Below are 15,181 nucleotides of genomic sequence, written 5' to 3' on the forward strand. Positions count from 1 at the left end.
TTCGGGCATTAGCCCTTCTTCAGGAATCTCCAGTCAGAGATTCATAGCCAATGCTCGACGAGAGGCTGTACAGAGAACGATGTAATTGTTCCTGGAGCTGTGTTTCAACTCCACAAACATCAAGGCAACAAACTAGCAGCAGCTCTGGAAGTGTCAGGGGTAACTGAAGGGGTAATAAGAAAATTACAGGCTGAAATACAGCAGGCATTGTATGAAAGGATGGTGGGAGTATCCATAAACAATGACCTACAAAGGAAATTGGTTAGATATTTGAAAAGGAAAAAAAAATTGCAGGGTTACACACAGTTGATCAAGGGAGCGGGACTTATTGGACAGTTCTTTCAAAGAGCTAGTGCAGGTATGATGGGCAGAGTGGCCTCTTACTTTGTTGCATCCCTGTCTCGCTGCATTGCTAAAGGAATAAATCTTGGTCAGGGCAAGAGAGGGCCCTCACCTCTATTTAAAAGTGCCATGAGATCTTTAACATTGGCTACAACAGCTGGGGAAGCAGGGAATGGAGGGGATCAGGTCTGACAGAAATAGAGAACTCAGTGAAAGACAAGAGAAGCAATACACTTGATTTGTAAAAACAAAAGATACAACTTGACCCGTTAATTTGACAGGACGACCCAGAGGCTCACTCTTACAGGGTTTGACACGGGTCGGTAAAGCTCACCTTGTGAAGGGCTGGCCTGTGATTTTCCTCATGCTTGTCTCTGAAAGTATTCAAAACACAAGGTCAATTTCACTCAATCTGGGACTTGTTTAGAATCACAGAATCCCTACAGTGTGGAAACAGGCTCTTCAGTCCATACCTATTCTCCGAAGGTAAAAAACAACTCTACTCCAGAACCTATTCTTTGAAGAGATCCATTCCCCTATCCTAACCACTGAGCCACCGTGCCACCCAAAGCTGGAGGTTTTCATCCTGTTCCTGAGGACCAACCCCATTTACCCCTGACTAATGCACCTAACCTACACATCCCTGAATGCTACGGACAATTTAGCATGGCCAATTCACCTAACCTGCACATTTTTGGATTGTGGGAGGAAACCAGAGCACCCGGAGGAAACCCACGCAGAGACGGGGAGAATGTACAAACTCCACACAGACAGCTGCCCGAGGCTGGAATCGAACCTGGGTCCCTGTCACTGTGAGGCAGCAGTGAGCCACCGTGCCACCCAAAGCTGGAGGTTTTCATCCTGTTCCTGAGGACCAACCCCATACCCTCCTGCACCCCACACGCTCACCCGCATTATAAGTGATTCATGAACCCTGTTAAAAAGTGTTTTTTTTCCCTATCAACATACTTAAAAGCCCATTATAAACTGATGCACAGCAAGATCCCACAACAGCTAACCAAGTGAATCACCATAAGTGACGTTCCTAAGATCCTGATACATTTTGAAGACGTGGGCCAAACCTAACAAATAGGACGAGATGAATTGAGGAAATCCGGTCAGCGTGGATCAGTTGGACTGAGAGGTCTGCTTCCATGCTGTACAGCTTTATGACTCTCTCAGTCTTAAACGGCTTGACTCTCATCCTGAGAATGTGTCCCCTTGTTCTAGAGTCACTGGCCAACCAAGTTCACCCTACAATATCCTGTAGGGGTGCTGTAAACTTCAATGAGCTCACCCTTCAGTCGTCAAAGCTCGAGAGAATACAGACCTGGTTTACTCACTCTCTCTTCTAAGGTGACTAAAGCTGATCACAATCTACCAGGTGAAACCTCATCAAGACTTGATACAACTGCAGCAAGAAATCTTTATTTCTGTATTCAAATCCCCTTGAAATCCAACATCTTCTTGCTGACAATAAAATGTCAACAATTTGCCTTTCTGATTGCTTGCTGCAGACGCATGCTGGCGTTCAGAGACTCATGGACAGGGACAGCTTGATCCCTTTGGCAATCTGCACTTCCTGACCTTTCAACATTTAAAACAAAAAGAATCTGCCCTTCTGTTTTGAAGTAAGTAGCTTCGCATCTATGCTCCTTCTGCTGGTCCATTCACCTAGCCTGTCCAGGTCCGCCTGAAGCCTCCCCACAGCTCAGACTGCCATCCAATTTGGTGGAACCAGCAAAGCCGGAAATGTTATAATAAAAGCAAAATACTGCAGACACTGAAGATTTGCTGAAATAGAAACAAGAAGCACTGGAGAAACTCAGTGGGTCTAGCAGCATCACTGGAGAGAGAAACAGGGTTCACATTTCAAGTCCAGTATGTCTCTCCTTCAGTGATACATCAGACCAGTGTCCCAATACAGAATGCTGCCAGACCTACTGGGTTTGCCCAGCACCTTCTGTTTTATACCTTTGCTCGTTATTCATTCTCGGATGTTGGTAGTTGCTGGCTAGGGCAGCATTTATTGCCAATTCCTAATGGCCTTTGAGAGATGATGATGAACCACTTAAAACAATTGCTGTCTGTGCCCATGTATGAAGATAAAGTGAGGGCTGCAGATGCTGGAGATCAGAGCTGAAAATGTGTTGCTGGAAAAGCGCAGCAGGTCAGGCAGCATCCAAGGAACAGGAGAATCAACGTTTCAGGCATAAGCCTGAAGAAGGGCTTATGCCCGAAACGTCGATTCTCCTGTTCCTTGGATGCTGCCTGACCTGCTGCGCTTTTCCAGCAACACATTTTCAGCCATGTATGAAGATACTCTCACAATGCTGTTGGGAACAGATTTCCAGTTTTGACCTACAGAACTAGTACCACAGCAGTTACGTTACTGGAATGGTAACCCAGAGGACTAATGATCTCGAGATGCATATTCAAACCTTATGTTAGCCACTGGGGAGTTTTGATTCAATTAAAGAAACTGAAAGAAAATATTACTCTCATTAATTATAATAATTTAACTATCAGACTGTCATAGAAACCCATCTGGTCCAGAAGGAAATCTGCCATCCTTTCAGGCTCTGGCCTGTGCTTATTCAAAACATATTCCTTCTGATCAGTTCATAAAGACTAGTCCTCACTAACTCAAATCAAGCCAAAACGGTTGTGGAATGTGAAGTTTTCGAGCATGCAAAGGATATTCATGGTCTTGCCTTTGTCTGAACTGCTCAGATTTGCAGATCCACAGCAACATGGATGGCACTCAACTGATGTTTGAAAACTAGGTGGAAGTGGGTACTCCAGATGCTGGAGATTAGAGTCAAGGTTACAGTGGTGCTGGAAAAGCACAGCAGGTCAGGCAACATCCAATGCTGCTGCATGCTGCCTAACCTGCCTTGCTTTTCCAGCACCACTCTAATCCTGATCTTTGGAAACATTGTGACAAAATACTAAGCTGCATCAAATCATGCAGAAAAGTTAGAACCTACAGGTAACAGGTGGCATGGTGGCTCAGTGGTTAGCGCTGCTGCCTCACAGTGCCAGAGACTTGGGTTCAATTCCAGCCTTGGCCAACTGATTTGTGTGGAGTTTGCACATTCTCCTCCTGTGTGCGAGCTTCTGCTGGGTGCTCCGCTTTCCTCCCACAGTCCAAAGACTTGCAGGGTAGGGTGGATTGGCCGTGGGGAATTACCCAGAGTGTTCAGGAATGTGTAGGTTAGGTGTGTTAGCCATGGGAAATGCCAGGTTACAGCCATAGGGTAGGGGCATAGGTCTGGGCGGAAAGTCCTTCAGACAGTTGGTGTGGACTCGTTGGGCTGAATGGCCTGTTTCCACACTGTGTGGGGATTCTAAAAACAAAATACATTGTTCTTTCTGTCTTAAATGACAGTCCAATGCAGCACTGCCCTAGACTGCTTCTTGACTAATTACTAAGTGCACATTATTTCCATCATTACTGATCTAGACAATAGCCAGGGATGATCTGACTAGCAACACCATGTCATTCTGTAAAAGCAGAATTGGAAATGGAAGCACTCACGTGTAGTTGGGGTGTACAGCATGCGCCATGTCCGAGCTGATCATGAATGACTTGGGAATGGCTTCTTCAAACGCAGTCGGGTTGTCGCAACAGGAAGCCAGGCGACGTAGAACTAACTCCGTCAAGGAGGAGCCTGCCCCCTGAGCACTCTCGCTGCCCACCTTTCAACGACCACAAAGCAGAAGGCAGAGGGAGAAAGAACAAGATTAGAAATAAAAAGAACCATGGGCGCTGAAAGTAGAAATAAAAACAGAAATAGGTGGAAAAACCCGGCAGGTCTGGCAGCACCTGTGGAGAGAAAGTCGTCATTGTCTACAGGTTTAGTACCAGAGGACTGGAGGATTGCAAATGTTGTGCCCTTGTTCAAGAAGGGCAGGTAATTATAGATCAGTGAGCCTTACTTCTGTTGTAGGAAAAGTTTTGGAAAGGATTATAAGTGATAGGATTTATAATCATCGAGCAAGCAACAATTTGATGGGAGATAGTCAACATGGTTTCGTCAAGGGCAGATCGTGTCTCACAAACCTCATCGAGTGTTTTGAGAAGGTGATGAAGCATGTAGATGAGGGTAGGACAGTTGACGTGGTGTACACGGACTTCAGTAAAGCTTTGATAAGATTCCACATAGTAGGCTGTTGGAGAAAATGCAGAGACATGGGATTGAGGGTGAGTTAGCAGTTTGGATTAGAAACTGGCTTTTGGAAACAAGGCAGCGAGCGGTGGTTGATGGAAAATATTCCGCCTGGAGTCCGGTTATTAGTAATGTGCCACAAGGATCTGTTTTGGGACCACAGCTGTTTGTCATTTTTATAAATGACTTAGACACAGGCAGAGGTAGATGGGTCAGTAAGTTTGCAGATGATACTAAAGTCGTGGAGTAGTGGACAGTGTGGAAGAATGTTACAGGAGGACTTGGATAAACTGCAGAATTGGGCTGAGAGATAGCAAATGGAGTTCAATGCAGATAAGTGTGAGGGCTTCACTTTGGGAAGAATAACAGGAAGGCAGAGTACTGGGTCAATGGAAAGATTCTTGGCAGTGTGGATGTGCAGAGGGATCTTGGAGTCCATGTGCATAGATCCCTGAAAGTTGCCACCCAGGTTGATAGTGCTGTTAAGAAGGCATACGGTGTGTTAGGTTTTATTGGTAGAGGGATTGAGTTCCGGAGCCGTAATGTCATGCTGCAACTATACAAAACGCTGATGCGGCCACACTTGGACTATTGTGTACAGTTCTGGTCGCCATATTTCGGGAAGGATGTGGACGCATTGGAAAGGGTGCAGAGGAGATTTACCAGGATGTTGCCTGGTCTAGAGGGAAGGTCTTATGAGGAAAGGCTAAGAGACTTGGGTCTGTTCTCATTGGAAAGAAGAAGGCTCAGAGGGGATTTAATAGAGACATACACGATGATCAGAGGATTAGATAGGCCAGACAGTGAAAGTCTTTATCCTCAGCTTGTACGAGGGGCATAACCACAAATTGAGGTGTGATAAATTTAAGACAGATGTCAGAGGCAGGCTCTTCACACAGACAGTGGTAAGGACATGGAATGCCCTGCCTGCCAATGTAATTAACTCAACCACATTAGGGAGATTTAACCAATCCTTGGATAAGCACATGGACGATGATGGGATAGTGTAGGGGTATGGGCTTAGATTAGTTCACAGGTCAGCGCAACATCGAAGGCCGAAGGGCCTGCTCTGCGCTGTACTGTTCTATGTTCGGTGTTCTAAAGCAGAGTTAACGTTTCAGGTTCTGTGATCCTTCTTCAGAACAGTTCTGCAAATTGGTCATCATATTTGAGGAAGGCACTATCCATTTGTAAATCTATCCTTATTTCATCAGATGCAGGGAATGTGATAACGTGTTCGCTGATCTTCTCCATGTTAAGAATGAAATAAATATCTGTTCCAAAATCAGACAGAACCCGAATGGCCTCGTTCTAAAGTAATTCTCATCTCCACCTGAGAAGGCAGCCCCACAGATCACAAATGATATTCTGAGATGAACTTCCTCCAGTTATGTATATATGAGCTCAGTAGGGTAGATGACTATCATGAGGTTCAGACAGAGAGATGCCAACAGTGCAGGTTCAACTCCCACACTGGCTGCAGTAGTTTAAGGAGGCCCTGCCTCCTCACTCTACCGTATGATAGATATAGGACCCCCAAAGCTCGGTTATCAATGGTCTCTCTCTCTAGACAGATGCCATTGATACTTTGTAGACTACACTTGGATATACTTATTAAGTTTGCATAAGTCATGTGGGCCTTTTGACTTTCATCCGTCTTACAGAGCACTCACACAGGAACAGGTCATTTCTCCAGTTGGCAAGCACTCATATAACTGCTCCTTCCCACTCTCCCATCTCATTGTATAACCTGTCATTCTAATCCTTTCTCCATTATGTGTTTCCTCTTTAATTCCATCCACGTTACTCGCTTCAACTGCTCCCTGTGGGAGTGGGCTCCACATTCTCATCACTTTCTGAGTAACAAAATTTCTCCTGAATTTCCAATTGGATTTGTTACTGTCTCACACTAGTCCTGATCTTATGCACAAACATCTTCGCAATGTCCATCATATCAAATGAACCTACCTCTTCATTGTCAAACAGCGTAACCACTCGGATATTGCTGTCCTCAGCCAGTGTGCCTTGCTCCTCGGATGATTCAATCAGGGCCTGTAAAGGATGCAGAAAGGGGTCTTACCACAGAGACACCAAAACAAGGAATGGAAAAGCCATATATGCCACTTTGGTTTGGCACTTGTCCCCTTGAGTTAGAAGGTTGTGGAACAGCATGCCAGGACTTTTACTCGTGTTTCTGCTGTGCACAGCTCAGTGGGAGAGCTGAACCCATAACCTTTTGACACTGAGGTGAGAGCACTGGCCATCTCACCATGGCTAATACAAAAGCAGGGGGTTGAGTCAGTCTCACACCAATGTTGAGAAACAAGAGAGCATTTCCAGGAACAAATTAATTCTCACTTATGCAGTGCCTTTAATATAAAACAGCATCCCAAAGGAACGAACGGGAGCACTGTAAAACTAAATGCAGCACAAGCCACAGTGCTGATATTAATCCAGGTGACCAAAAGCTTGGTCAAAGAGGTATGCTTTAAGGATTAATTTAAAGAAGGTGGAGAGGTTTACAGAGGGAATTGCAGATCGTAAGGTCTAGGCAGCTGAAGGCACTGGTGAGCTGAAGGCACTGGGGGATATGCAAGATGCCAGAGTTGGAGGAACACAACAATCTCAGAGAGTTGGAATGGCAGAATGAGATTTTAGAGCGACGGGCAAAACCACAGGGGCATTTGAAAACAAGGACGAGAAATTTAAAAGCGAGGTGCTGTTGGACTAGGAAACAATGTGGCTAGCGAGCCCGGTGATGAGTGAACACCTCCTGGCGAGGGTCAAATCATAGCGAGTAACCAAAGTGAACGCAACAGAGTGGGAGAGTGCAGAAGTGGTCTAAATAACTCGTGAATAAAGGACCAACAGGAACACCACCATTAGCTGTACGTTGTTAATGTTTCAAGTTGGATATTTGGAATGCTGCGTGGCTAGCAAAATAATATATACTTCTTTTACCACTTTAACTGTGCTATATATGTCCAAGTCCTTTAGACAGGTGCTACCAATGTAGGTTTGTCACTCAGCCACCTAAGACGATTTGGGAATGATAATCTTGGAAGTTGGTTTGAAGATGCAATACAAACAAGAGAGACAAATCGGGGCACAGGGAGGGAGAGGAATTCCGGCAATGTGTTCCTTTTTCTTGACTACGTGTTGAAGTGGGTTAATGCACATTACCTGCAAGGCACAGTAACAGCTGTGTAAATTATCCAACCGTGGAGCAAATATAAACTCCTTGAAGACGCCACCCAGAGCCTGGAAGGAAGAACAAGGTGGCTGGTGAAGCACAGTCAGAACAGCAATGACAATACCACCCCCCCACTGCTCAGATGTAAACAGCCGATTCTCACAGTGACCAACGCAGCCAGTAATAGTGAAGGAAAGCAATATTTCCATGGTGCAAAAGGAATCAAGAGTTAGGGGGTTGGATCTTTTAGCCCTGTGCTGGAGGACAGGGTCTGGGAGGGAGGACATATAATATCAGCCTATCGCCTTCTCATCCACATCTGCCCATTCCCCGTACATATCCTAAACCAGAACAAAGGATCACGGATACTGGAGATCTGAAATAATCAAAAACAGAAAATGGGTGATTGGAACTCAAAGCGTTAATTCTCCACAAGTGCTGCCAGACCCACTGAGTTTCTTCAGTTATTCCTGTTTTTAATCAACTTGTTTCAGATACATTTCTGGTGCAGTTGGGTCTTGAACCTGTGTCCCCTGGTTCAGAGGTAGGGACAATAAGACTGCCCAAAAGGAGCCCTTCCCACTACGTAATATGGAGGAGCTGGTGTTGGAATGGGAAGGACCAGGTCAGAAGTCACATGACACCAGGTTATAGTCCAACAGGTTCATTTGAAATCACAAGCTTTCAGAGAGTAACTCCTTTTGAATAAACCTGTTGGAATATAAACTGGTGTCATATGAGTTCTGACTTTGCACAACATAATATGTTTGGAGTTAGCAGGCAGAAGAGAGCAGGTAGTCCATCATTTTAACCAAATTCTTTAAACGAAGGTAAATTGAGTGCATTAGAGGCACCTCTCCCTCATCCTTACAAAGATGATACCCTGCCATCTGTAATTTCAAGCCTGTCTGCTGCACCCCACCAACCACGTCTCCATTCTCCTTAGCATAGCTGGTCCTTACTTGTCCAAATTCCAGCCCAAAATCCAGGATTTACTGGGTCCAGATGCTCTGGCTGGGGCTAGTCTCAGCAGTGCCCATTCGGGGTTTGCTGCTCTGGTCACACTGCAAGTCAGATTTGCCAGCAGCTTGAGAACAGGACATCCTCCTGCCAATGTGTGCACTGTTCACGCGTACTGAAGGCTGCCTCCATGATTGGTGCAGAGTAACCCTATTTTACATACACACCTGACATTGCGTCTGGGCTGGGAAGGCAAGCAGGATACCTCCTTACCCTGCAACATTCAGTCCAGTACTGCAGGTCAATGATATTTCAGAAAGACCTCCATAATTGTTTTCTTCACAATTTAAATGTTACTCATTTGGGAGGGGGGGGGGGGGGGTGGTAAGACCACCATTTATTGCCCATCCTGAAATGCCATTGAGTAGGTGATAGTGAATATAACTGAGGCCAATTCGAAGGTCAGTTCAGAGTCAGTTCATTGATGTGGAACTGGATGGCACAAAGATGGCTGATTTTCTTCCTTGAAGAATGTTAGTGAGTGAGATGGGTTGTTACGTCAATTGGCAGGAGAATCGATGTTTCGGGCATGAGCCTTTCTTCAGGAGCCTTCCTGAAGAAGGGCTCATGCCCGAAACGTCGATTCTCCTGCTCCTTGGATGCTGCCTGACCTGCTGCTCTTTTCCAGCAACACATTTTCAGCTCTGATCTCCAGCATCTGCAGTCCTCACTTTCTCCTGTTACGTCAATTGACTACTTTTACTGGTTGTCATTACCGATACTGGCTTTGTGTCTTACAATTATTTATTTAATTGATTTTTTTAAAAAAATTCATTAATGGATCATGAGCATTGTTGGAAATGCTGCATTTCTCCCTATTTTACAAAGGGCAGCTAACACTGCTGTAGCTCTGCACTCACAGACGCTGAAGCCTCTGGGGATGACTGTGTGCAAGTAGCTGACACCTTTACAACATTAAAACAGCGACTACACTTTAAAAGCACATCACTGACTATAAAGTACATCTTTGCCTTTAAGAGTGGCCTAGTGACAATGTCACTGGTCTAGTGATCCAGAGGTAAAAACAAGGACTGCAGATGCTGGAAACCAGATTCTAGATTTGAGTGGTGCTGGAAAAGCACAGCAGGTCAGGCAGCATCCGAGGAGCAGGAGAATCAACGTTTCGGGCCGGAGCCTTTCATCAGGCTCATGTTCTGGGGACAAGGGTTCAAATCCCGTCACGGCAGCAGGTGGAATTGAAAGGCAACTCATGATCGTGGAACTGAAGTCGAGTCTCAGTGATGGTGACCATGGAACTATAATCACTTGTTGCTAAGGCTCAGCTGGTACATGAATGTCTTCAATGGTCTGGCCTACTTGTGACTCCAGACTCACAGCAATGCAGGTGACTCGGAACTGCCCATTGACCAACATCCACTCAAAGCTGTGCAGCTGCTGGGAAACATGGCACGCGCGGGTCAGTGGGTCAAGGAACAGTTTCGGCTTTCAGAAGCCACTGTCGCACATGGATCTCTGAGTCCACACTGCGTTCGAAACAAAACTACATCAAGTCTTTCCTAAGAACCAGCACAGTAATCCGCTTAGAGTCATAGAGCTGTACAGCATGGAAACACACCCTTTGATCCAACTTGTCCATGCCAACTAGATATTCTAAATTACTCTAGTCCCATTTGCCAGCACTTGGCCCATATCCCTCTCAACCCTTCCTATTCATATACCCATCCAGATGCTTTTTAAATATTGTAATTGTACCAGCCTCCACCAGTTCCTCTGGCACCTCGTTCCATACACACACGACCCTCTGCGTGAAAAAGTTGCCCCTTAGGTCCCTTTTATATCTTTCCCCTCTCACCCTAAACCTATGCCCCCTAGTCCTCGATTCTCCCACCCTGGTAAGGAAACCTTGGTTATTCACCTTATCCATGCCCTTCATGATTATATAAACCTCTGTAGGGTCACCCCTCAGCATCTGACACTCCAGACAAAACAGCCCCTGCCTATTCAGCCTCTCCCTGTTTCTTAAACCCTCCAATCCTCTCCTGTACCCTTTCAAATTTAACAACTTCCTTCCCAGTTAGTTCACTTAGTTCAAGGGCAATGCTAATCATACCGGCGTTATCACATCCAAAGCAACAATAAAAACACCTTGGGAAGGTTTTGAAAGGCAGTATATGAACGCAAGTGACTCCCTCTCTATGTGTTTGTGTTGTGAGTTGCACCATTCCACACTCCCACTTACCATCCGATCGTCACCAATTCATCATTCCAACTCTGATCCACAATGATCACGCTGTCGGAACCTTTTCACAGAAACAGACTTACCCCAGGCTGAGTATCGGCCAGACATAGCTCAAAGTCAATGATTTTGTCCACATTGACTCCCAGTTGAGCACAGAGCAGGTTCAGCAGGACAGAGTGGTGCTTCTCGGACTGTGGATGAAAGCAAATCAACAAAAACACTGTGTCACACAATAATTACAGTGCAGGAGAAGGCTGCTCGGCCCATCGTGCCTGTACTGGCTCCTTTATCCAGAACCAACTTTTTAACTATTCCCCAGATCCCTGCACATTGTTTTTATCCCGATTATTAATGGTAAGGTCCTAGGGAGTGTTGCTGAACAAAGAGACCTTGGAGTGCAGGTTCATAGCTCCTTGAAAGTGGAGTCGTAGGTAGATAGGATAGTGAAGAAGGCGTTTGGTATGCTTTCCTTTATTGGTCAGAGTATTGAGTATTGGGAGGTCATGTTGCGGCTGTACAGGACATTGGTTAGGCCACTGTTGGAATATTACGTGCAATTCTGGTCTCTTTCCTATCGGAAAGGTGTTGTGAAGCTGAAAGGGTTCAGAAAAGATTTACAAGGATGTTGTCAGGGTTGGAGAATTTGAGCTATAGGGAGAGACTGAACAGGCTGGGGCTGTTTTCCCTGGAGTGTCAGAGGCTGAGGGGTGACCTTATAGAGGTTTACAAAATTATGAGGGGCATGGATAGGATAAATAGGCAAAGTCTTTTCCCTGGGGTCGAGGAGTCCAGAACTAGAGGGCATAGGCTTAGGGTGAGAGGGGAAAGTTATAAAAGAACCCTACGGGGCAACTTTTTCACGCAGAGAGTGGTACGTGTATGGCAGAGGATGTGGTGGAGGCTGGTACAATTACAACATTTAAAAGGCATTTGGATGGGTATATAAATAGGAAGGGTTTGGAGGGATATGGGCCGGGTGCTGGCAGGTGGGACTAGATTGGGTTGGGATATCTGGTCGGCATGGATGGGTTGGAACGAAGGGTCTGTTTCCATGCTGTCCATCTCTATGACTCTATACCCATCCAATGTCCCTCTTGAATGCCTTAATTGATCCTGCCTGCATCACAATTCCAGGCAGTACATTCCAGACCGTAACTACAACTTGTGAAAAAACTTTTTCGCACATCTCCATTGCTTCAATTGCACATCACTTAAAATCTATGCCCTCTTGTCTCGTTCCTTTTACAAACAGAGAACATTTTACACTACCCACTGTGTCCAGCCTGTTCATGATTTTTGTTTTATTCACTAGTGGGCGTGGGTGCTGCTGGCTTGGCCAGTATTTACTGCTGGGCCCTAATGCCCCTTGAGAAGGTGGTGGTGAGCTGCCTTCTTGAACAGGGGAGGTGACGGCCTGTATTACTGCTGGACGGTTACTCCAGAGAGTGAGGTAATGTCCTGGGGAACTGGGTTAGAATCCTGCCATGGCAGATACCGGAATTTGAAATCAATTTTAAAAATTGGGAATTAAGAGTCTAATGATGACCAGGAATCCACTGTCAATTGTTGGAAAAACCCAACTGGTTCACGAACGTCCCTTAGGGAAGAAAACTGCCATCCTTACTCAGGAGAGGCCTATACGTGACTCTAGACCCACAGCAATATGGCTGACTCTTAACTGCCCTGTGGGGTGGGCAACAAATGCTGGCCTAGCCAGCGATGCCCCCATCCCTTGGATGAGCAATAAATAATAGTGCTGTATGCTGTCCACATATCCAATTGGCTTTCCTCCAAGCAGGACAATTGGTGTCTCAACCCCATGTCCAACCAATGCTGGTTTCAGCAGTCACTGACCCTGATGGTCCCAGGGATCCACGCAGAGGGAACATAGGGCAGACGGAGAGATGATGAATTATTTCAAAAGGGCACTTGAAGGAATCAAACTTACAGGGACACAGAGTTACAGCAAGCAATGGAACTGGATTCTGCACAGTATGAGCATGGACTGGATGGGCTGAATGGCCACTTTCACAACTGCACGTTTCTATGACTCACAGTTGTACTCTCCAAAAAGCTTATTTTTAAACGTCCAGCACTCCCCTCCATCACTGATGCTCAGAACAGTAATGGGTATTATCAACAAGATGCACTGCAGAATTTCACAGAGGCATCTCAGACAGCACCTTCCAAATTCACAACCATTTCCATCGAGAAGGACAAGGACAGCATGGGAACCCCACCCCTGCAGGTTCCCCGCCAAGCCACCTACCATCCTGACTTGCAAATATATCGCCGTTCCTTTCGTGTCACTGGGTCAGAATCCTGGAAGTCCCTCCCTAAGGGCATTGTGGGTCAACCTACAGCAGATGGACTGCAGCGGTTCAAGAAGGCAGCTCACCCCCACCTTCTCTAGGGGCAATTAGTGACGGGTAATAAATGCTGGCTCAGGCAGGGCAACCATCAATAAATAATCATATCTAAGCACTGTTTCTTTATTCTGTGCTACACAGCGTGACAGTTGTAGACTTCCACCACTGAATAATAAACCTATCCATTTCACAATATGAATTACACAGATCCACTTGGTACTTTTGAAACAATAACGGGTAGGAGCACTTACCATTTGAGAGGCATCACAGGCATTTCCAGTAGATTTCGCTCCCAGTTCTAGCTGCTCCTTTACAGCTGTAGCTATGATTGGAACCCTTTGAAGGAAATACACAGTTAACATGCAGCTGATTTGGGGGCACGGAATCTCAGCGGTTAGCACTGCTGCCTCACAGCGCCAGGGACCCGGGTTCGATTCCAGCCTCGGGTGACTGTCTGTGTGGAGTTTGCACGTTCTCCCCGTGTCTGCGTGGGTTTGCTCCGAGTGCTCCGGTTTCCTCCCACAGTCCAACGATGTGCAGGTTAGGTGAATTGGCCACGCTAAATTGCCCGTGGTGTGTAGGCTAGGTGCATTAGTTAGGGGCAAATATAGGGTAGGGGAATGGGTCTGGGTGGGTTACTCTTCGGAGGGTCGGTGTGGACTTATTGGGCCGAAGGGCCTGTTTCCACACTGTAGGGGTTCTGTGATTGTATGATTTCAGAAATACTCTATATGACCAGTGCGTTTTCAGAAATACTCTAAATCATAGAAACCTGCTGATGACCAACTGTGATTAAATGGAGGTTTTGCCACATAACGTTTCCCCATTCTCCAGCCATTAGTTGGTCACACACCCACACTTATGTGCTACTCCCTAAATAATTGGAAAGCAAAAAGGCTCATTAACCAACTGGATATTATCACTGTCAGCTGGCGTTTTATTTCCCCCATTTTCAATACTTTGACATCTGGCAAAGGGAAATGTTGAAAAAGACTTTTTAAAAGATTGATTAGGTTTTGCTATGCCCTGTGATTTTTCTCCAGGGTGGCATACAACCAGTGTCTTGGAGACTGACTGGCCACCCTATTACAGACTTCGGGTGAAATTGGCAGGCAAAGTTCAATATAGATATCTGCTAAATGCTCACAGGAGGAACAAGGAGGCTACATACTCCTTGGAAAGTAAGTGTCCAGACAAGAGGAACAGGGAGACTTACAGGAAGGTTACAGATACACAAATCCTCACAAGTAATGATGCAGATTAATATTCCCACTAAAACAACAAACTCAGGTTCACGTTAACAGGGATAGAATTGAAGGGCAGAAAGTTGTGTGGATCTGGATGTAGGTTTGCTCGCTGAGCTGGAAAGTTCATTTTCAGACATTTCATCACCATACTAGGTAACTTCTTCAGTGGACCCCTGAACGAGGCTTCATCCAGAGACTCACTGAAGATGTTAGCTAGTATGGTGATGAAATGTCTGAAAATGAACCTTCCAGCTCAGCGAACAAATCTACATCCAGAACCTCGACCTGAGCTACAAATCTCCTCAAAACTCACTAGTTGTGTGGATCTCGCATCCAAATTTGGATGATGGTGAACCGTTGTGGTCTTCACACTATAAAAACGATACGCAGCACTTGAGAAAGTGCAAAAAAGATTTGCAAGAATTATAGTTGAACTGATTGGTTAGCTCTATCAGAAAGTAGATAAGCAGGAGGCTGGAAGAACACAGCAATCCTAGCAGCATCAGGAGATGGAGAAGTCAACGTTTCAGTTATAACCCTTCTCCAGTCCTGTAGAAAGGTTATACCTGAAACATTGACTTTGCCACCTCCTGATGCTGCCTGGCTTGCTGTGTTCTTCCAGCCTCCTGCTTGTCTAC

General features: G+C 45.7%; 1 protein-coding gene across 5 annotated transcripts in view; it reads right to left on the bottom strand.

Moving 5' to 3' along the window:
* The window catches only part of dnpep (aspartyl aminopeptidase), a 109,004-nt gene that overhangs the window by 12,464 nt on the left and 81,359 nt on the right, over positions 1-15,181 (bottom strand). For all 5 annotated transcript variants that reach the window (XM_087989360.1, XM_087989358.1, XM_087989359.1 and 2 more), the window contains exons 7-12: positions 13,548-13,632; positions 11,011-11,118; positions 7,698-7,775; positions 6,483-6,566; positions 3,884-4,044; positions 677-716 (exon numbers count right to left, since the gene is read on the bottom strand). In XM_087989360.1, the coding sequence (XP_087845486.1) occupies positions 677-716; positions 3,884-4,044; positions 6,483-6,566; positions 7,698-7,775; positions 11,011-11,118; positions 13,548-13,632 (556 nt within the window). The remainder of the gene's footprint in view (positions 1-676; positions 717-3,883; positions 4,045-6,482; positions 6,567-7,697; positions 7,776-11,010; positions 11,119-13,547; positions 13,633-15,181) is intronic.

The sequence above is a fragment of the Chiloscyllium plagiosum genome, unplaced genomic scaffold (genome assembly GCF_037043375.1).
Source record: "Chiloscyllium plagiosum isolate Xiang-an unplaced genomic scaffold, Cpla_swu_hap1 HiC_scaffold_7, whole genome shotgun sequence".
Classification (NCBI taxonomy): Eukaryota; Metazoa; Chordata; class Chondrichthyes; order Orectolobiformes; family Hemiscylliidae; genus Chiloscyllium; species Chiloscyllium plagiosum.